The sequence below is a fragment of the Dryobates pubescens genome, chromosome 7 (assembly GCF_014839835.1).
Source record: "Dryobates pubescens isolate bDryPub1 chromosome 7, bDryPub1.pri, whole genome shotgun sequence".
Lineage (NCBI taxonomy): Eukaryota > Metazoa > Chordata > Aves > Piciformes > Picidae > Dryobates > Dryobates pubescens.
The window spans coordinates 45910971-45935441 of NC_071618.1; the positions used below are offsets into that span (position 1 = coordinate 45910971).

Below are 24471 nucleotides of genomic sequence, written 5' to 3' on the forward strand. Positions count from 1 at the left end.
CATGTATCTTCAATGAAAGACACAGTCTGCATGGTTACCCATCCTAGGAAACAAATCCTTACAAATGTTTTGTACATTCATTTCCTGTAAAGCTGTGTCAGTAGCTCCCCAGGGTAAGTACCAAAGCCAAGCTACTAACAGGGAAAGCATTGTCTTTCTCAGGTCACAACTGGAAAACACTCTGCTCAGTGACTGCAGGCTCACTTACAGCAAATCTTTAATCTAGTAATCACTCTGAAGAGAGACCACTGCAAATTTAATGGTTCCTCTTACAGAAATAAGAGGAAGTATTTTCAGGGTTTTTTGTTCAGACCCACAGATTTCACTGGCATGGAGTTACAATAATTAGCGGAGAAAGGTTAGAAGCTTTAGTCCCAGGTTTCTTCACACAGAAATGAAATCTTTGTCTTGCCTTTGTACTTACACAGTCAGCACTAGTCAGTCATCAAGCAGGAAAACAAACACACTTCTGATGCTCTTTAGAAATTGGTCTATCTTTGAACCTATATCAGACAATCAATCCAATAACACAAAAAATATTTATTTCCAAGCACGCTTTTGTTTTTAAAATTATATGCTTAGAGGGACGTGGCAAAAAAGTAGATTGGTTGTAAGATATGCAATGTGCCACAATCAGTTTGGACTGCCAGTGTAAATAATTTGCAAGGTAGGATAGTTAGGACAAACACAAAAGAACAGAGTCTCCTGTGCTGACACTTTGATAATCCTTAACGCTAAAGTGATTTTCAGGGCTATGTGTTTCCAGTGAGAGATATATATACATATTCTCAGAAGATGAAGACCTGCCATTGTGACATACAGAGATTTTTGGAACCAGAAAAAGCAGTCATTACATCTGAACTCATAGAATACATAGAATACATAGAATAAACCAGGTTGGAAGAGACCTTCAAGATCATCGCGTCCAACCCATCAACCAATCCAACACCGCCCAAACAACTAACCCACGGCACCAAGCACCCCGTCAAGTCTTCTCCTAAAAACCTCCAGTGATGGCGACTCCACCACCTCCCCAGGCAGCCCATTCCAATGTGCAATCACTCTTTCTGTATAGAACTTTTTTCTAACATCCAGCCTAAATGATTGACCTTTTCTACTGGTGTTGAACCATTTATTCCTAAAAGTTTTTGCCTTCTTTCATTTACAAATGGTATTTGAAAATGACTAGCATGTGTAACTAGCGGAGTTCCCCCAGGGATCAGTTCTGGGTCCAGTCCTGTTCAACATCTTTATCAATGGCATTGATGATGGAAGAGACAGACAGCATGTCTGCTCAGCAAGTTTGCTGACAATACCAAACTGGGAGGCTTGGCTGATATGAGGTTCAACAAGGACAAGTGCAGAGTCCTGCACCTGGGAAGGAAAAATAAACTGCATCAGTACAGATTATGAGGCGATCTGCTGGAGAGCAGCCCTGTGGAGAAGGACCTGGGAGTGCTGGTGGATAACAAATTATCCATGGGTCAGCAATGTGCCCTTGTGGCCAAGAAGGCCAACGGGATCTTGGGGGTTCATTAAGAGTGTGTAAGGCAGGTCAAGAGAGGTACTCCTCCCCCTCTACTCTGCCCTAGTGAGGCCCCACCTGGAATACTTCATCCAGTTTTGGGCTCCTCAGTTTAAGAGGGACAGGGGTCTTCTTGAGAAAGTCCAACAGAGGGTTACAAGGATGATGAAGGGATTGGGAGCACTGCCTTATAAGAAAAGGCTGAGAGCCCTGTAGCTGTTTAGTCTGGAGAGAAGACAACTAAGAGGGGATATAATCAAATGTCTATAAATATGTGAGGGCTGGGTGTCAGGAAGGGACAGCCTCTGCTCACTTGTGCTCTGTGATAGGACAAGGGGCAATGAATGTGAACTACAGTACAGGAAGTTCCACCTCAACATGAGGAAGAACTTCTTTACTGTAAGGGTGACAGAGCACTGGAACAGGCTCTCTAGAGAAGCTGTGGAATCTTTCTTTTTGGAGACTTTCCAGCCCTGTCTGTATGTGTTCCTGTGCGATCTGCATTAGATTTACGGTCCTGCTCTGGCAGTGGGGTTGGACTTGAAGACCTCCAGAGGTCCATTCCAACGCCTAACATCCTGTGATCCTGTGATTCCATGCACAGTACAAACAGGGCTATGTTGTGAACATACTTGTGCTACGTTCACAGTGAAATTGGAGAGATCAGCCAGACCCGGCTTCACCCCAGACCTACCTGCCCTGGGGTCCTGCTCCCTGCCCCGTGCTAGAGCTACCCTGCCTGCTGTAGAACTGCGGCTGCTCACTGGAACATGTCAGCAGCGCGGCTTCCCTTGTACAGTTCCCCAGAGAGTGCTGCTACACGAGTTTTGCCTCATGGGAGCTGTGTCAAAGGACACTTTAACTTTGGAGGGTCCTTTTCCCTTTGGAATATAAAGCTTGCAGTTCTGCACAAATTGGATTACAAAGCTTGCAGTTCTGAAAGCAGCCTCGATGAAGGGACCTAGGGACCATCTCCAAATTCCTACTCCGCCTTCGTGAGTAAAATTGGCATTCTCCGCTTTCCCTGGGGTCCTGGCTTGCCTCTGATTTTATAAGTGGGATAAAGCTATTTTGTATTTTAGCCTTTTCCATTTTCCGAATTCTTTCAATTATTCTAAAGTTTCCCACAAGCATCCTCATAGAATTCGCAACCAAATAGAACCTGTAAATAAAATTTAACCAGTTTTGTACATAATTTTGGGACAGGGTATTTGAGAAAATAACGATAACTATATTTTTATAATTCCTGCCTCAATAAATTAATCCCAATCAAAACACAAAACAATAGACAAACATGGACAGTCTTTCTCCAGACCTGACTTGGCTCATACTCAGACAATCTATATAAATCCCTACACAATGCTTACTTGCATTTCAGTATCACACCTGCTGAGTCTTTAATACAAGAGACTCCACCCTTTTGAACGTGAGGTTTGGGCAGACCAGTTAAGAACCAGATTTCCATTAAATTTGAGAAGAAATGCACATTTCCTATTTAATGTCAGTAAACGCTAACTTCTGATCTCTCTTACATATGCATGCTAAAGGGAGGAGAAAAGGAAAGCTCAGAAAACCCATCCATTACAAAAAGCTTTTATCATGATACCATCAAGAGGACTTTAACATCTGCAACTAGATAGGACCATCTTACAGCTATTTGCATGTACTGGAAGCACAAGGAATTTAATTTGCCAAGTCATTTATTTTTGCTGAATGCTGTAGAAGCAGGGGTCAAGATTACAGTCAGAGCTCAGTTCTGGAGCAGGTACCTATTGTGAAAATGCCAATATCTTTTCATTTGATGTGGTCAAAACAGGTTACTTTTCAAATTAATTTGTTGTAATCTTAACAGCTTTCATTTTCTTAACACTGTTCTCATAACTTTTCCAGTCAAGAAGTAAATTTACTTCAGAATCAAAGTTACTAGCTGCAGCCAAATTGCCACACACATTATCTCAAGCAAATGAAGTCTGTATTTCCATATGTCTCAACGTTCCATTTGTGTCTAGCAACTTGGAATGATTTTTAAAGGATGCAATTTTGTATGATAACCAGCATTTAATAAAAAAAATTTAAAATGCTGTTAAAATTTTAAAATGCTGTTTGTCAATGCCATGCATTGACAGCACTGGGTCATCACTGAATTATTCTTACTTTAAACAGCTTTACTCTGTAATTTCAGTAGAGTAACTGTGAATTGAGATCCATTGCTGCTATGAATAACATTATATATGATTCACTTTTAATCCATTTATAATACATTTTAATTTGGTACAGACTTTTACATTTTAACTCCCCCTTTTGTCTGAAAGTGCATCCAGGCTTTAGTTTCTCTACACACAGTGTCATCACTAGCAGCACCTACCTAGCAGGCATGGAATCCACATGTAATCTCTCTGCTACATGAATAAGCAAAATTCAAACATGAACAAAGTAGCACAGCAAAGGAAGTAGACTACAGCCCTACCTGCAAGACTCAGGATGGCAGTAAAACGGCTAGAGTGATATCCCATCTCTGGTAACCTACTATTTACTTCTTGTCAGTCCCATTCACCCTACAAGGATGGACTAAAGAAAACTTTGCAGCCTGAAAAACTGAGCTAATTCTGATTTTGCTGAGTATCAGGCTGCAGCTCATAATGTTTCAGTAATAAGTAGATGAGCTACAGATTATGCCTGAATCATGGAGAGTAAAAATATCCCAGTGCATGAAGTCATGCTGTGTCACAGAGTCACAGAATGACAGGGCTTGGACGAGACCTGTGGAGATCATCTAGTCCAGCCCCACACCATGAGGGTACATTCACCCACAGCACATTGGACAGGACAGTGTCTGTGTGGGTTTGGAATGACTCCAGAGACGGAGTCATTCAAAACCACCATTGATCTGGGCAGCCTGTTCCAGGGCTCTACCACCCTCAACATAAAGAAGTTCTCTCTTGTGTTTAGATAAAACTTCTTATGTCCAATTTTGTTCTGGTTTTTTATTCTTTTGTTCTGTTGCTGGGCACCACTGAAAAAAGAATGGCCCCATCCTCCTGACATCCACCCTTCAAGTATTTATAAGCATTGATAAGATCTCCCCTTAGTCTTCTCTTTTCTGGGCTGAAAAGCCCAAAGTCCCTCAGCCTTTCTTCATAAGACAGATGTTCTAGTACCCCAATCAAGCTCAAGCAGTACCTGCTCAAGCAGTTCCCTGTCCTTGTTTAACTGGGGAGCCCAGAACTAAACAAATGAGGCCTCACACATTCAAGGTGTGTGCCTTCTCATAGAAACAATTAATTTATCTTTGTTGGTTTGCTTTCCAAAATACCAAAGTCTTCTTTATGTGAACTAACATATTTATGAAAGTATTTATTCTAGAAGTTGCACTGTTATGATTCTTGAACATACTCTCAGGATAAAACATACAGACCTAGACATTACTGGAACCATCACAGGTGTCAGAGGAGCTTTTCCTATGTTCAGAGTCTGAGGACAGGGTCAAAAGATTTTTTTCTGCTGTAAGTATCTCAATCTCCAATCTATTGCTCAACCTATTTCATAATCCAGACATTCGCCTCATTTACCAATGTAAATAAAAATATAAACACTAATAGATAAAGTAGCAGACACTTTGTAATCTGGGGACACACACAAACTAATGCTATTGCCTGCAGCAACCATCTGATTTCCACATATCTTTTTCCTACTGGCTAGACCTCCCACAGAGCATGAAACAAACTCAGAATATTCTGTATGTTCTAGTTTTAAAAAGAATGAGATTATTTTTATGTAAGAGGCCCAGAAAATGGAATCAGTAATAAATTCTCAATGAACTGATGAAACAGAGGTAGACAGATGAGGGCTTGGCAGCAGTATTTATATATACCACACATAAGACACTGCACAAGAAGACTAAGTGTAAAGGAGCTCACAGTCAGTATTTCATACATGAGATAAAAAAAGAGAACTCCTACAAACAGAAATGGCAGGAAAACCTGCCATTCTATGGCATTCTAGAAATGAGGCTACACAAAGATACAGCAGGTAGCCATTTCTAACTATGTTTTTCACATTTTAGTTGAGTAATTAGTTTACTACTCGGCCTGCAGCAGACAAAGCAGTCTGCAGAATGGGTCTGAGTCTAATAAGTATATTTGTAAAACCAGGAGTTTTCTGAGAAAATATTTTCAGTTTTTCTCTTTCAAATAGTCTTCCTTACACCTACATCAAGAAACAACCACAAATTCACAGTAGCCCATTCCATGGATGTTATGTTTATAGAATAGAATAGAATACATAGAATACATAGAATACATAGAATAAACCAGGTTGGAAGAGACCTTCAAGATCATCGCGTCCAACCCATCAACCAATCCAACTCCGCCCAAGCAACTAACCCACAGCACCAAGTACCCCGTCAAGTCTTCTCCTAAAAACCTCCAGTGATGGTGACTCCACCACCTCCCCAGGCAGCCCATTCCAATGGGCAATCACTCTTTCTGTATAGAACTTTTTTCTAACATCCAGCCTGTATCTCCCCTGGCGCAGCCTGAGACTGTGTCCTCTGAATAGAATAGAATAGAATAGAATAGAATAGAATAGAATAGAATAGACCAAGTTGGAAGAGACCTTCAAGATCATCGTGTCCAACCTATCATCCAACACCACCCCATCAACTAAACCATGCAACCAAGCATCCTGTCAAGCCTCATCCTGAACACCCCCAGCGATGGCAACCCCACCACCTCCTCGGGCAGCCCATTCCAAGGGGCAATCACTCTCTCTGTGTAAAACTTCCTCCTAACCTCCAGCCTAAGACTGTGTCCTCTTGTTCTGGTACTGGTTGCCTGGGAGAAGAGGCTAACCTCTGCCTGATTACAACCCCCTTTCAGGTAGTTGTAGACAGCAGTAAGGTCACCCCCTGAGTCTCCTCTTCTCCAGGCTAAGCAACCCCAGCTCCCTCAGTCTCTCCTCATAAGGAGAGATGTTCTCTTAAATGATGACTCTGATCTCTCAGATTTCAAAGCCCAAAGTCATAGTGATGACAATGATGTTTTCTCCACAGCTGAGATTCCTGCTGGCTGGCATTTAGTATTACTAAGGCATCGGAATGATAAACAAGCAATTTATTGTTTGGTAATGAGAGCTGATAGGAAGAAAGAAAAGACATTATGGAGGCTCAATAGCAAAGAGAGAAATCCTGGGCCTTTGTAAGACTAAATACATTCTGAAAGTAGGTGAGTTCCTTAAAAATCCTATCAAATGTCTTCTCTATATCCAATCTAAATCTATCCAATTTAAAACCGTTGCCCCTTGTCCTGTCACTACAGGCCTTGGTAATAAAAGTCTCTGTCTTTCTTATAAGCCCCCTTCATGTATTAAAAGGCTGTAATAAGGTCTCCATGTAGATCCTGCTCTTCTCCAGGCTGAACAACCCAACCCTCATCCTTTCCTCAGAGGAGAGGTATTGTAGTTCCTGATCATTCTTGTGGCCCTTCTCTGGACCTGCTCCAACAGGTCCATATCCTTCCTATGCTGAGGACTCTAGAGCTGGACATAGTACTCCAGGTGGGGTCTCATAAGAGCAGAGAAGATGGGGAGAATCATCTCCATTAACCTCCTGGCTGCATTTCTTTTGATGCAACTCAGGAAACAATTGGCTGCACATTTCTGGCTCATGTCCATTTTTTTATCTATCAGTATCCTGAAGTCCTTCAGAAATAGGTATGACAAAGTACTTTCTGCTGTGTCTTCCTTACTTATCTAAGGAGCATAGATCATAAGGTTGGACTACATATCTAGTTACTGAGCAGCTAAGTAGTTCACATATATAATGTCTGTGTATCTGCAGACACACACGTATTAATAAACTGCCAGCAACAGATAAGCTAGAAAAGCAAATCTTAAATGCATCTGGTTGCCTCTATAGAATGTCCTACTGTAAGATATGACATGAATTTATTTCTGTGACAGACAGCAAACAAGGATTTTCCAAAATCTTTAAGGCTATCACAAACCAAACATTTTTCACTCTATTGGACTGGTGATAACAAGAAACTATTAGAAAGAAAACTGGGAGTATAACATGTTGTCATAAATTGGCTGCCTTCCACTTTTTCTCTTGATTAGTAGCCAATCTGGCATCTGGCTGGGAAAGGGGAGGGGTCACACGGAGATTTTACTTAATGAAAGGACAAAAGAAATTAAAAGCTTTGCAGAAGGGCCAGAGACACCAGATCGACAGACACTGTAAAAATAGAAAAGGGAACAAGTAGTAAAAGATGGACATACAGAGGACAAAACAAGAAGCTAGTTCATTATTTTAGTCATCTCCAGAGAACAGTGACGCATACTTGGCCAAATGATGACTACAGTCCATAATATAACACCGGGCATGCTCTGTCCATAGTGTTCAGATTATAACTAAAATTGGACAAACAGACAAGCAGATATTAACTACCAAGAACAAGCACCCACCCATTCAGTTTAAGGTTATGACACACCTATTGTCAAAACCAAAAAGACACATTTGATTACTTGCCTTGAAGGGCAGTGGAAATGGGATTCCAGTTAGCTTTGTGAGACAAGGATGTCCCTCTGACAAACACGGTACTAAAACAATAGTTAATTATCATCAGTTGGAGATTTGGCCAGTACAATACTGAAAGTTAGCTGACACTGTATGCCTATTGGGAGACAATGCAAAGCCTGTATTTACAATATATCAATGCAGTGCTGAATTTCTGCCTCTTATCAGGTTATTGATAGTAAATGTCAATATGGACTTTACTACTCTAAGCAAGATGGAAAAGTGCTAGTGGCTACAGATTTCCAGAACATGGTGGTAAGGACTTTATAAGTTTAATTAACTGTGGGGGGAGTGACAGCAGGTGTTTTAAAGACACCTCCAGAAGACTAAAGACTAAAGAATTACTCTGTTCTGTTTGGCTTCTGCATTAGAAATACTACCATCCAGTTTGCTCAGCTGAGAAATATTCCCCGATAGTGCTACCCTCTATCATGTGGATGATTGAAGTGATTGATTCTGCTGCGTAGGTATAAATAAAACGGTAATCAACCCTCCAACATAAACCTGAGTCCTTTGCTTTCCCAGCCTTGATGTAGAAATGTCAAGAAGTCTGAATGGCTGCTTGTCCATCTAGTGTGAATGAAGTTGAACAAATGTATTTAATGTACTTCCTGCTGTGAACAGCGTGAGGCTTCAACAATTCCACTAAGGCAAGATGACTGTTTGTCAGCCGGGCTGCAAGGTGGTGTGCTCTCATGGTAATACTAAATACAGTAGCATGTAATTAAAATCACATGGGAAGACAGCCACTGACAAAAATCCTGAAGCAAACCAATTGTAAGCATTCTCTTCTTATCTGCAAACTTTCAGTTGTGTAGTCGTTATATCTCTTCATTTCTGGTTCTCAAATGTGATTAGAAACCAAGATGCCCACAATGCAAAACAGAGTTAAGTAAAAAAGAAAAAGAGTCCAAATCAGCAGCTCAATAACCAAAACAGAGCAGATGCTTGACTGCAAGCCTTGTTGCAAGGATGAAAGCACTTTCTATCCAACGTTGCACAAAACACAGCAACGATGTTAGTGCTGGAATCAAATTACAGGTGTTATTTCCAGATGACAACTAAAAAAAGTGTGGCATCTCTTCCCACCCCCCCCCGTACATATTTGAAACTATTTCAGAGTCACAGCTTCAGTTTGGAAACACAGAGAGCACTTCCAGACTGACCTTGCTTAGTTGCCATGAGCCTGGGCATCAAGGCATTTCAATGGAAGATGGGTCTGAGATTAAACTCCAGGCCTCCTCTCTTCAGGAGGAATGAAAAGTGCACAGTAACCTTATCTGCCTTCTCCCTGGTGCATGGAAATGCCTTTCCTGAATGAGCATTATGCTGATCCATGCTCCCCATTTACAAAAAGTCTGTCTTGCTGACCTCAAATTCTTGAGGGATTTCTGTTGATTCCCTAAATCCTTCAGATTCATGAAAGCAATTAGCGCAACCCATCACTTCCACCTAGATTTAGTAAATACTTTGGTAATAGGTACTGAAGTCAAATGTTTCCTAATTAACTTGCATAGAATGCCAGAGAAGATAAGGTAATACTACTAGTGCTGAGTTGACTTCCACAGGGAAGATCTCATGTAGTACTATTAAACCTTGACCTTAGCTGTTTGTATCTTCTGACCTGAAGAAGTCAATGAATAATGTTAAACCAGTCACAGTATTTGGAGAAATCACAACTTAATGACACACTGTGACATTTGTCCGAAGAAACTTTTTAAAGTAGTAGCTATCTTTAAACAAACAACGAGAAAGAAATCCATCAGTAGATGTGAGGTAGAGACTAAAATGAACCACAGAATTCAGTATGATAAAATTAATGTAACTCATTGGCTATTGTACATGTGCTAAAGCTTTTATCCCTCTCTGTCTTAGGCACATTCCAAATTACCTTTTATGGTTAAAAGCTAAAGAAAATGCTTTTTTATTTCACATAGCCTACTGCTTTAATCTATTTAAATTAATTTTGTATGCTGCACAAAACAATATCCAATGCTGCTTAAAATCCCCTGCTAATTTAATGCAGACTTTTAATCAGAACTCCCAGGGTCTTAAATTTTTTTATGTTACTTAAATAGGTCTGCTTATACATTCTAAGTATATAAATGTAGGTATGTGAATACTGAAATAAATATATAAGGTATAACTTGTGGTTTATCTACTCTCTAGTCTGTACTCTGCTTGTTACAGAACAAGCAGATCAACAGATCTTGGAAAAGTATTGAGCATTGTGTTAACACACAAATTAAAGGCATGTGCTAGGGAACTTTACTAGTAAGTCAATTGTCAGTGAGTTTTTGCACACCGGAATTTTCTGTGGGAGTACTTTCACTAATACTGAAAGCAAAAATATCAGTTCACTCACACTATTTCAAGTATGACATGCAATATTTTTGGGTGCAAAAAGCGCATCTTTGTAAAAAATGATCCAAGCCTATCCTTCAAAGCACCCTCATTTTTCAATATAAAAAATATTGTTCACTCTTACAAAAAAAGTAGATGCTTTAGCTGTTACATAATGGAAATCTTCTACTCTAATGTCCCAGACACACACTTCCACAGATTTTTTAATAAATTCCATACAATGATTATATATATTCCTGTTAAGACATTTGTAGCGTTGAGGCAAGTTGTGCTCCTAAACACAGATGTAAAACTGAATGGCAGTATACAAATAAAATTTACAGTTGAGGTGTCAGCCTCCAAACTTCATGCATAAGTGAGGGCAACTGTACCAGGATATCTTTTTGCTACCACTCCTAGAGAGCTGCCCATGCAGGATGATATTTTAGATTGCACCAATTGCTTTGGTAGAATGGAAAGGTGTATCTTCTCACTTCCAGTCACTGCTCATGTGATTTTCTCAAACAATAAAATATCAGTACTGAACACTTAAAAAAACTCACGTAGCTTTCTAATGGTATTTTCAAATCTCTACATGGAAACCAGTAAATGTTTTAACCACCAGGAAGAAGTGCAAAAAAAAATCCAATTTCTACCTGCAGATATGAGTGTGATGCTATTTGTAGTTTCTATCCTGAACTGGGAATGTCACTTTATTACATGTTATCTTACCATCATCCTTGTCAGGTACAATGGTAATTCGAGTGCTTGGAAATTCTGCACCAATTCTTCCACCCATCGGCATGCTCAGCAAAACATCAAAAGTCTCAGCCTCTTCATACAAGGAATCGTCTATGATGACAACCCGACACATTTTCTCTTGTTCATCTTTGTCAAAACGTAGAATGCTGTTGTGATCCTCGGGCCTGGATATGTAGTCAGAGTAAGAAAGCACAGAGGTTGGGGCAGTGCCAGATGCTGTTCCTGTGGCATAAAAGGAAAACAGTCACTACATATACCATGGTTATAATGAGCTTCTCACAGAGGCCAGATTTTATTTCCCCTGTCTTTTAATTTCTATTTAGTTTCAGGTGATAAGATGGGCTGAAACCTCTGACCAGGCTACATTTTGGAGGACTCTGGGCAAACTATTCTGTATATGATTCAATGCAAACACATGATTCCTCAAATTAATTTGCATCATTTCAGTCAGAAGGAATAGTCTATCACAAGAGACAGACTGACAAAGGAGACTCTGTGGGTATTGTGATTGCCAGATAACTCCATTAGTACATTTTACCCACTGAAACTATAGGTGGACCAGAAATTAACTATTTTAGATAGGATTTGATGAAAACAAAGTATTTTGATTCCAGATTACCTCATGTAAAATGTTGCTTTATCTCTGCAGAGGATAAATAATACCAAAAACACAGGTGTAGAGACCCCATACTCTGTGTATATATAATCAGTAAGAGACTGAAAGACAGGTATCTTTTACAACAAATTTTTTCAAGATACAGGCAATTAAATGATATCATAGCCACAGGGCATTTAGTTCTCATGATATGAGGATGCATATAAAAATGTTGCAAAAGTTAAAGAACACAGATCCTCTTCTCAAAAAAGGGCAGAGTCTTGGAACATGGTAATTTTTCAGCCGTATTCAATAATTATCTAAGTCAGATTGCAAAGATGAACACATTTCCAGTGGGACTGAAGAAATGAAGATGAAACATTAATTAATAATTATAAACAATTTATTGTGCAACAGATGGAACTAATCTTTTTGCTTTTTTATCTCTTTTCTATTTTTGCCTTTGTTTCAATGAGTAGTTTCTGTACCATGTTGTGTGTAGCAGATAACCATCAGCTCCTGGCTCACATCTCCACTTCTTCTGACTGGAATAAATAACTCACCAACATCTTCTTCAATAGTATAGGTGGACTGAGGAATAAAGACAGTTGATTCTGCAAAGAATAGATGCATTTTTTTAATGTAGATTTATGGCCTCATAAAATCATCTGCAAAACAGCTCAGAGCATTTTAGGACATTCTAAAGTGCAACAAATAACTCTTCAGCAGTGGCTGATATATTTTTATTATTTCCATAGCATTTCATTGTTAACTGTTAATCATGGAGATATCAATAGCAGAGCTCACACACAGGCAAGTCATTCTGCAAGGCCATTCTTTAACTTACTTCCTGAGGATAACCACGAAAATAATTTGATATTGAGGGTGCAAGACTGAGCTCTTGACAGCTTACTCTGACTTGGAGATTTGATTTGAGTTGGCTACATGTCTACACTTCTGATTTACTAAGAGGAGACCCGGAAAATACAGTCAGTAGTCTTGAGAACAATTTCACCCTAAAATGTATCAAACCAAAGAATATCAGGAATAGCATTCCATTCATTCACTGAAGAGCTTATACTTGCTTGCACAGATAGCTCTTCTGGGGAAACAAGGGAGGGAGGGGAGGAGGTTGCTAACAGCCCCCCTGGACTGCCCAGGTGGGTACTTCTGATTGTTGAGTTGTAAATATATTTTGTACATATTAATTGCATTTTATACTTCTAGATTTTAGTTCAGCTTTTGTAAATATAACTTTCATTTTGCTTCCAAGTTCTGAGTTTGCTTTTTCTTTGGGTATTTACTCTGGGGGTTATTTCCAATTAGTTTGGGGGTAATTTCAACCCACCACATGCTCTGATTAGAATGAAGGATAAGTTTTATTTTTGTTCTCTCAAAAACCCATGAACAAAAGGTCATTAATTATATGTATAACTATAAAACACCTTTACAGTTTCATTAATATGACTGCAATCCAAACAATATAATTTGGTATAATATCAGATCAAGTGGTACCAGCTGTCTGCACACAGCAAATCTTATCCTTATTTCTAAGCACTTTGTCAATATTATAAAAACTATCACATGACATCTTTCCAGGTTTTATTTCTCCAACTGGAAAATACTACTTGCATGACTTAAGGTCTTGAGGTCAAAAGCTTGCCTTAAAAATGCTGTAATTCAGGTTTGATAAGATCTAGACACTTTCGCTATTCCAGCAAGTCAAAAATTTCATGAGAAAAAACATTAAATCACTGCCTTTTTGTTTTAAAGTAAAACAAAAGGTAACAATAATCCCCCTCAATTTATTAATTTAATTTCTTCCTTCAGAACTAAGCTGGCAAAAAGAAAAGCTGTCTGATTCAAAAAACCCACATCCCTCTGCAACCTCTTTTTGGAATAAAACATTACCTAGTATCTCATACACCAAGGGGCTGGTACAGCTTTCCAAATAAACCCACTGTGGTGGTGTAAAGACTACATCACTCCAAACAATGCCCTTTAAAGTCATTTTCATTGGAAGCAGAATAAACCTTTTGATGATTAGTATGCAGTTATCATCTGAACTTTTTATAACCTGTACTTTAAGAGATAATTAGGAACGCTAGTCCTTCCCCTCAAAGTTCCTTGATTTTCAGTTGTGCATTTGATTTTCTCCTGTACAACCTCACTTTATCCATAATTACTACAAATTCTCCAGGCCTGTAAAAAAAATATTCATATATTTTCTGTGACTTTCTGTGCTTTTCAAGTTTTCTCAGTGATTAAATATGGATGCCACATAATCTCTGATTTAACTTGCATTTGGAACTAGGAACTTTGAAATCTCCTGCTGAGGCCTCTTCAACTGTTAATTATGTAAAATTACATAAAAGAATCTGTTACAGTCATCCAATACTTGAAAGATTCCTTAAGGACAGTTCTGTGTGACCATGCCCATATGCTCAAGTTCCTGGATGCATGAGAAAAGCAAAGAACTACAACACATTTTAGTTTTTGCTGGGGTTTGGTTTTGGTTGTTTTACCCCCTTTCTTAATCAGCTTCTTTCTTCACTTACAATTAACCATAATTTTATTTGTTCTTGACACAGCTTGTGCTGTACTTGGTCTAGTGAAACTTGCCCTTACTGAGCTTCTCAGCTTGATAGTAAGGACTAACTGATGCAATTAATATGCATGATGGAAATAATGTATCATGGGGAAAATGCAGGTATGTTATAGAAGCATGTTGCCTTAATTACATATTCATGAATCACTTAAAGTGATAGAGGACAAATGGCTATCAAATGCCCAAGTCTGTCTTCAGAATTATTCTGAGGAAAGCTAAGCTTTACTATCCACTGTTACTCATAGCATCTGCTCTCCAGTTTATCTTTTGGTATATTGGCAGTACAGGTCTGGAAAGGTTCTTACCATCTCCTGGGTCAATAATTTCCACTGTGGACACATCAGGAAATTCCAGAACTGCCATGACAGGTTCAGAAAGAACAATTTGAAAGAACTCAGACTGTTCATGTTCTCCATCACTCAAAATCCGTACTCGCCATGTAGCTAAGGTTTGGCCAGGATTAAACTGCACCTGCTTCTGGGCCTTTCCTCTGAAGTCTTTATCTTTCTTGGCAGTACCATCTTTGGTGCTAATACCTGCCAAAATCAGAAATTAAGGTCATTAAAAATATAACTTGTAATTTTTCTTTCATTATGTCATCTTTAAAAGAGTAATGTTTTAAAAACATATTTTTCACAGTTCAAGACTGTTCAAGTCAATTCTGTTATTCTTTTTTTTATATTGGTGTCTCACACAGAGGTGGAAGCATATATTAACATTACAGAAGGCAGTTTGGACAGAATAAGCCAAAGCAAAACTATCCACTAGAAAAACTCTACATTCTCTGAGGTTAATATAAAATTTTTATTTCTCCATAATTCAACTATGGATGCCCCAAAAGGCAAACAGATTTCTGCCCCTTACCCGCGACTTTGACATTCTCGATTTTCTGGTTCCAGAATGGCTAAATAACATGCTGCCTGAAACCCCTGAAAATACTTAGTTCTCTTAGAAAAAATAATAAGCACACCTGTAGATTTCAGCCTTCAAGGGGAAAGCTATGGAGAACACAGACACAAAGGGGTAAAACATACAGAATGAAGATGAAAGAAGATGTAAAATCTGAACTGTTATGGTCATTGCCACTACAATAAGCATTTAAAAAAATCATTATCTTCTTATTTCAGTATCTGTATAATTACAATCATTAAACTTAAGTGGAAACTGTAAAGCCATAGGATAAAATGCAATACAGCACATCCCGCTGAGACAGCACAGACCTTATAGACTTGGACCCAGGCTGCTCTAAAATGGCTTTTCCTTGGTGTTTTCCTCCCAGTTTAAAGACTGACAGACCTTCATGGAAATTAGGCAGTCTTTCAGAACTGTCTTCAATTGTTTCTTGACAATTGGACAAATCTGGCCTTTGTTTTTCTTGCTTGTGTCTCCTCCTAAGTCATAGCCAATATTTTACATAAGCTGTAGCCCTTTATTCCCTTTGGCACTGCACATTGACCAGAAAGACCAGTAAGCATCTTAATCAGTATCTGTCATTTCCGACTCTGTAATTCCGTTTTGCATAATTAAAGTAGTTAGAGGTAAGTTATTCAAACTGCTTTTGCTGGATGTTGAGTCAGCTCAATTCAGAAACTGAACTTGAATCCATAGGTAGAAAATTTTGTAAACTTTCTATTTGAAGGATCAGAAGTCAAATCAGTACCTGTCAATCAGTACCAGTAATTAATTTAAACCACATATCCTCAATTTGGTATTAAATTAATTTATTTTCTTTTTAATAAATATATTATCAAAATTAGTTTACTGTTCAAATTAGAGCTTTTTAAGTTAGATCCAGTTAGCTGATGCCTATATCCCCCAAATCTTATGCCAAAACAGGTGTTCTAACCACAAGCCAACATCTGAAACTCAGATTCTTCTTCATATTTCTAAGCATGAGCTTGTGCTCCATGTCATGTAAATGCTTATATATCTCTTCAAAATCAGCTTTAAATTGAGTGTCTTTTTAAAGCAATGCAAGCTCAGCAGAGGTTTTGACGTGAAACTATACAAGGATAATGCTCCCTGCTCCAAATGCATCACTAGCAAGAGGATGGAAAAACATCCAGAAGTCAGAGCCAGGTGTGAGGCTGAAGAATGTGATAACATAATATTTTTTTCACTTTTTCTTTCTCCAGACACTGTAAACAGCTTCCATTTACTGCCAACATTGAAGTAAACAAGCCTAACGCTCATAGCTGCTAATCAGAACAGCTCACAATAGCCTTTCTGGTAAAAGATCTATGTTTATTGTTGGTTTTCCAACTGATACAACTGCATATTCTCATTAGAGGAAAAATAAAACGTGGACAGGAATTGTATTTTGGGAAACAAACAGAACTGTGGTATCAATCAACCCAAAGAAAGAAGGACTGGGTCTTGAGTTGCTAAGTCAAAAATTAATTGCTGAAAACAAAGCAAAAAAGAGTGGAAATTTCATCATAAAATTAATGAAATAGTATATTCAGGATACTGAGTTCACTAAATCAATCTACTCTTTTGAATCTAGCTTGCTTAGTATGAAACATCAGTAAAATGATAGAGCTGTATTGATACATTTTATCAGCTAGCTGTCCTGAGTTTTATAACAGCAACCAGTAAGGTTAAAATTGCACTTACTTATAAAAGAGGTTTCTGCCAGGTAACCTCGCCGTTTGAGAACAATATCAAGATATTTGGAGTCTTCATTTACTAAATAATACTCTTTCTCTAAGGAGATCCATGCCCAGTTTAGGCGAAAATGTTGATTTTTCAGCTTATTACCTCCTGCAAAACAAAATTATAAAGATACACCTTTTTTCTCCGCCCCTGTTAAATACCACTTTGTCTTTTGAGGTTAATGTAACCTGCATCCTGGGTCAGATGTGTATCTTAGCTGCATATTACAATGCAAAGCTTTTAATGATTTAAAACTAAGAAATAATAACAGGTAAAGAACTTAACTATGATACATTCAGTACACATAGGAGCAAATTTTATCTTAGGTGCATACGAACTAGTCACAGTAATTCCAGAGTATGCTAATTTTATTCTTTTTCAAGGGAACAAAAAAAAAAACCACCCAAACTCAAGAAAGATATTAACCAGAATATATTTGAGATTACTTTTTCAAATATTACAAAATTTATGGATAATGTAAGTTTGTGCAGAACCATATGGTATTTCCAAACATCACACAGAACTTCCTTGATATAATCAGATTTCCAGAAGCACTGGAAAATCCTTAGCAGTAGCACAACGGTTTCCCTGCATTCTCACTGAACGTGGATAGTTTCTGTGCACTCAAACACTGGTAACTGATAGTACAGCACAAGTATTAGCCTCAGCTAGGAAAACTGAGCAGTTAACATGGAACAAGTCAGTACCTTTGACTGGCAGCTGTTGATGGCATTGTTCTTTAGATGAAAACTGTAGTTTGTCTCTTCACAGTTTCCAAAGAAAAATGACCATACATTTATTAAAAGAAGTAGGCTCCCTTTCTGAGGCCAAGGCAGTGCAGGAATACAGGAAGCATTCCGCAGAGTTTTGGAGTGGTCAATATAGAGTAATTTAACTCCAGCTGCAGAACACTAAGCACCAGCCTAAAATCTGAGAATGTCTCAGTCTAATATGTTGCTCCCAGCAGAAATTAAGCTGTTGTGTCTACAGTGTACAGTTTTGTACAATTATAAACCAAGAAGAAATGTTTAATGAAAGGGCAGGTTTCATGGAGTTGTACTTAGTCTACTAAAAAAGCAATCCATGAACAATGAATGCAAACAGATGGTACTCTGAGGTTCAGTTAAAAATGCTAGTTGGTTGTTTGGGGTTTTTTTGTCAGTTGGAAAGGTAATAACTAAAAAGAAATAGCACCCATTTCGCTGATTATAAACCAAGTATTTGTACAACAAACTGAACATCTTAAATTATATTAATACATTTCTGATACAATACAGCATGTCCTTACTTTCTGTTGTACAGTTAACCCATCTTCCACAGGTATTTCTTGTCAGTCTAGGGATTCTGGATGTCACCGATAAGGGGGCATGACAAATCTAGTTCTGTAGTATATCACCCTATTAGATGGCTGTGTTGTTACTCAGGAGAATTTTCTAACTTCTTCAGCAAGAATAAAATAACCTGTTCAGCTCACTGAAGCCAGATGCCCACCCAGCAACTCCACTTTTGGGAATGCTGGCTTTTCTGAAAGGTTGTAGTCTGATTTCCTTCCCACAAGGTGCTGCTACAGAACAACGTTTGCCAGGTGCTGACTGAAGCGTGCAAGGAATTCCGTTTAGAAATTAAGACTTCTGTACACAAGCCAGTGAATAAAGTAATTCCTCTGAACAATAGACAAACATATCCAAGAATTTCATTTCACTCATGACTTAGCTACTGGAGAAAGAGTCAAAGGGAGGTTGGCTTTCCCCTTCCAGTTTTTTCCAGCCTATCCCTTGAAAAAATAGGTACCCCTTCCATATGCTTCCACTCTGCTTCAAAGATAAGCCTTTATAGCTCTTTACTGACCTGTCTACTAGAAAAAACAAACCACCCAACCAACCAAAACACAACCATACTCATGTATTCTCACATAAAGGCAACTGTGTAAACAAACATAGGGAAATGGTCACTGGAGTATCTATCATGCTGCTTGCCCTGCAAACATTCAACACTGGAAATAGCTGAAGCATATCAAGTTAGAAAGCAAATGAGAAGATGAAATCCAGGAAGGGAAAAATATAAAAGAGGCAATATAAAAGACTCAAGATTGTGTTAATTCTATTAATAATATTTTAACAAAAACACCTATTTTTTCTTAAAGTAAAAGAAACAGACAAATTATTTCCAGGGGGCTTCCAGCAACCCTACAGGTCTACAGACTTACTTCTGCCCTGAAATATATATTGTTGACATTTTAGATTTAGATTTAGAATTTAAAGTAAATGGTACAGATATTTTTTAGATCTGGCTTTCTTCACTCTCTGCTTTCTGTGTTCAGAAGAAATGTTTTCTAAATTACAGAAGTCATTTCATGGTCCAATGCCTTCAAAGAACAAAACCAATGTTGTTGTAGATGTTACTGTTGTTAGAATTACTGGTTTTATTATTATTACAGACCTCTGACACAACAGAGCAAGAAGCATATGATACATCTTATCCAAATTCTGTGCTAGAAATCCTAAACCAGGAAAAAATCCAAACCCAGGATAGAGGCATGTTATAAGGCTATGACTCATTTTAGGCTACAGCCAAGCACCACACAAACATATGATCTGTAATATTATAGCTTTCAGAAATTATAAAATGTTGTAAATAAAATTGCAGATGCCATCTTAGTTTGATTTCTTATTTTATTATTTACCCTAAAATAATATTTCTATAGACAAATGCATTTTGCATTTCACACTAGCACTTCCCTTGAGCATGATCAAGCATTCAGCTTCTAGGCAAACAATTAAGACACCATAGCACAATGACAGGCTTGCTTTTGTTCCTCTCCCAAGGAAGTGCTTGTAATACAAATACATCAGGAGTTCAGTGAGGGAAGCCATTAATAGAGATCTTTTAAAACTAAACAAAAGGAAGGAGGCCTATGTTACAATGAAGTAAATCCAAAGTAACTTTGCTTATACAGTAATGAGATGTGTTTGGCAAGATATTGCTACAGTGATGCATGGAAACTTGTCTCTTGAATTTTGCCGGAGTGCAGCAGTGCTAAATCAGAAGGTGCTAGATAGGAAGTGGTGCAGTAGACATTTACAAGAAGTTAGATGGTGACAGTTGTGAGACAAATATGTTGTAAGAAGCCGAAGCTAAGGATCTAGATTAAGGTAGGTGACAAAGTGACATGGTGCCATGGTTTACTTGATTAGATAGTGTTGGATGATAGGTTGGACTTGGTGATCTCAAAGCTCTCTTCCAACCTGGTTTATTCTGTTCTATTCTGTGCTATTCTATTCTATTCTATTCTATTCTATTCTATTCTAGTGACTTCATGACTGAGACTTCTGGGGACAATATCCTCTGAGAAGATTTGCCTGAATACCACAAGTCATGGTGGATGTCACCTAAAATTGGTCTCGGCAGGACTCCTGTCAGCAAACCAGTCACCTGTCTTAAAACAGTAATAGATTATTTTTGCATAACTCATCAAATCAGTAATTCCCAGAAAGATCAAGTCATCCAGAAACTCCAGTTTCAGTTACTCAAAATGAAAAAAGAAGGGGTAGAAGAGGTCTTGGTCAATAAACTGGTTAAAAGGAAAATACTAAAGAGAGGAGAGGGAATCAGTTGCAGTATTCTCCACAGATCACTAGGCAATGTGAAGATAAAAATCTATCTCTACAACAAATAATATCACTTGACACCATTTCTGTCCCTAGGAGCTGCCCCAGAACACTAATTCATAAATAAAAGCATACAACTACACCAGAGTTCATTTACTGACACAATAGAAATTGATTTATCTTGAAACAGATATTGGCTTCCCTGTATGGTGTCCATAGCATAACCAGACAAAGATAAATCAGTTAAAGGGTGCCTAACCTGTATAACTATAGCCACACAGACTCATCGTGTTCACAAGTTATGTCTGTACAAACATACCTGTCTGCTACTTGGAGAGCTTTACAGCTGTGGGGTGTTTTTTTAATGGGTAAAAAACCCCAACCTATAAAGTCTTCGAGGGCAAAGAACATCTATCCAACACAAGAAAGACAGAGGAAAAAAAGAGGATCCACTGAATAAAGAACTAAGAAACAAGTTTCTCTAAAATTTTATTATTAATAAGTCTTTTCTCCTTTCTCTTCTTATTCTGCTTCCTAAGTAGACTGCAAAAGGTTGTTAGTAAGGAGCCCAAGAGCAACTGTGAAATATTAACACCTATAGTTCAGGAATCATTGTATGGCAAAATTAAAACCATTGCAAGACATTTTAAAAAATCATGTTTCCTCCCTCTTCCTCCAGCTATTTCAAGGTTCTGCCACTGCTTGCTGATTTGTCTGCATGTCTGCAAGGGCTGCAGCTTTTCTGCACCAGTTCAAAACATTTGACCCTACATTCAGACAGTTACTGAAGGCTGCATTATTCTATCCCTCTCCTTTCCACTGATTCCCTTATTGCAGCAGGTACATGAATCATCAGGAAAAGGAAATCTACTCCTGAATTTGAATTCAGTGTTTGGAGAAAACACAGAGGGAGAGGAAAGAATCATCCATTTTTAGACATGTGTTTCATTCTCTGATTACCCTTTCTTTGTGCCAAGCCACCTTAATATATACCAGGATAAAGTTACTCAACAGTTGTATTACCAGTAAAATCTCATGTGAAATATATAAAATGTAGTTCCAAACATCAAGATTTCTCATTTAAGTGTTAAGCTCCTTGTCAGGCTTAGCAGTGCCCACGTTTTCTGATCTCCATATTTTTTGCTAGTCATTATTTATGTTTTGTACAAACGTGGTTTTTGCCAGACTAGAGGAGGAACATACAATCACGTGGTTATGCCAGTCAGAATAAACAGAAAAGGTATTACAGGTTTAGCTCAAGACAGATAGTTTGAACAACTGATTTGCCATACTGTGTCACAGACCCAGTACATTCCAGCTCCAGGTTAAAAAGGCAAAGGTTTCAAGTAAATCTTTTGTCTGAGCAACTATTACAAATAATAAATAAATATTTAAAGTAGATAATAAATGTTCTCTATTCTGTGCATTGGGGCAGCACACCATTGGACTAGACACCTTGAAAGGCCCCTTACGATCCAAATTATTCTATGATTCTACCTATGCTACTCCCTTTGCTATAATCATCAGAAAAGGCATATTCTGTAAGGCTGTCTTAAATTCATATAGAAAACCTATTTATTTGTAGAAGTGAAATGCTTAATTAAACCCAGCATGCAAAACATACCATTATAAGGTTTCAAATTTGCTTAAACAGTGAATAAACTAATCAATAATTTTATTCAATCAGAAAACCATTAAAATGCTTCACCTTTAAAAATCTCTTTCAAATGCACTCAAGTCCCTAAAATAACTTGCTGAACTCTGCACCCTTCTGCACTCTGTCTGCTACTGTAATTCAATATATTTGCAGAACAACCAAAACCAACCCCCTAAACTAGCCCTTAGTGATTAAGGACTAAAACAATGCTTTCTCTGACTTCTCATGAGAAAACACACACTTCCTAGCATTATGGACTTGGCTAGCCTGGTGTGTAATTGCTGGTATCCAATGAACTGCAGACAGTTTCCATCTTTCTGTAGTTTCTGCAACTCTTTTTCGCTCCTGCTTTATGTTCCCCTCATGAAACAAGTTGGAATGACTGCACTAGCCAGGGCTCAGACTAAGCAAATGCTTGAAGTCACGTAGCAGAAAAAGTATCTGAAGAACACTGTATAGTTGCTTTGTTACAAAAAGTGAAGGGGAAGTGAGAGAAGAGACATGAATGTAAAGGCTAGCTAGTGCATACTAAATTTTGATCCTAGTAAAATTCAGCTAAGCGTAACTAAGGATGTCTCCAAGAACAGACTGGACATTCATGCTGGGTTAATTTAGGTAATTCCCAATTTAAGTCTATGAACAGTTCTTCTGCAGGAAATTAACCAGATTTTCATGTATGGAAACTGTGGAAGCAAGCATGCACTGGCTTTTCAGTTTAATATCAATTAATTTCAGCTTAAATCAGTTCAGTAGGAATTAGTTCATCAGGAGCCAGGATACCTTCACTCGGTATGTTGCATCAAGAGGCTGTGAGCTTTTGAAAAAAAGAGCAAAGCAGATAAAGAGCAACCCAGTTTGAATCACTAAAATAAAATAAAATAAAATAAAATAAAATAAAATGGAGCACTGTGTATGTGTGAAAGCCTTTAGAGATAGAAGGTGGTTAGCTATGCTGAACACACCCAATTTTGGCCAGTATTTGAGGTCAGTCACCAGTGGGCTGGCATTTGGAAGGTAGAGCTCTAAGAAAATCTTAAGCAACAGGCATAAGCAAAAGTTGGCATCATAATGAATTTATGGGATGACAGCTAATGAAGCAGAAGAAAGACTATGTTTTACTGTGTCACTGTTTCTGAGGTGCTGAACGGGGAAAATAAAAGTTGAAGATATGACTAGTCCTGAACTGTAATACAGTAAACTTGTAAATTCAAACATTTTAAAAGCAATCTCTGGAATATTTAAAAATAACAACAGAAATTCTAGAAGAATTATTCTGTTATTATAAAGTTGTTTCCAAACTGTCATTAAACTAAATAGCACTTTGAGTAGTCAAACTAACTTTACATCAGAAAAATCATTTAAACTTGCTTTGAGTAGTACTAGAGAAACCCCAAACATACTACTTAAGGTGCCAACACTACCATTAAACAATGCCCCTATTACCTAAAGCAGAATACCTTTTTAGCTAAAGATCCACACCCTGCAACTCCCTCTGAAGGAAAAAACTCAGCACCTGGATTAGCAAGGCTTCATGTATGCATGGCCTGCAGCAGTAAGTAAATTTATTAGATCTTTGGCAACACATTCTTAAAATAAACTTAATAGTCTTCAGGTCTCTGCTTACTAATGTGCTTTGTGGCGCCAGACAACTTCTCCCAAAAACTAAGCTCCAGCTGAACTGAAGCAAGTTTCATTTCCTTGTCTCACAGAATAATGGGTTTAGCTCCACTAGCTTCCTCACTGCCTCATACAGGACTTTCTTCTAGTTTGCACCTTTAAAGCAGTGCTCACACTGCACACATATTAGCCTGTAGAAAAACTACATTTAAAGCCTAATCAGACAGTGTTAAATTTGAGGGTCACGTAGCATCGTCAGCATGAAACTAATGAATAGTACCAGAAAAGAGAACTGCAACCTCACAAACAAAAGACTCTCCAATAGGATATGAACCAGGAGAAATCTACTTATAATCAAAACATTATCTTGTTTAATATTGTTCTACTTTAAAAAATTCTTTTATTCTGGGAAAATAATGGCACAGCAATGTGTGTTTCTGGCCAAGAAGGCCAATGGCATCCATTAAGAAAAGTGTGTCCATCAGGCCTAGGGAGGTTTTCCTCCCCCTGTACTCTGTTCTGTTGAG

General features: G+C 38.1%; 1 protein-coding gene across 1 annotated transcript in view; it reads right to left on the reverse strand.

Moving 5' to 3' along the window:
• The window catches only part of FREM2 (FRAS1 related extracellular matrix 2), a 132546-nt gene that overhangs the window by 39231 nt on the left and 68844 nt on the right, over nt 1–24471 (reverse strand). Inside the window, exons 3-6 of the mRNA XM_054162973.1 lie at nt 17024–17170; nt 14713–14943; nt 12288–12413; nt 11175–11426 (exon numbers count right to left, since the gene is read on the reverse strand). Coding sequence (XP_054018948.1) covers nt 11175–11426; nt 12288–12413; nt 14713–14943; nt 17024–17170 — 756 coding nt within the window. The remainder of the gene's footprint in view (nt 1–11174; nt 11427–12287; nt 12414–14712; nt 14944–17023; nt 17171–24471) is intronic.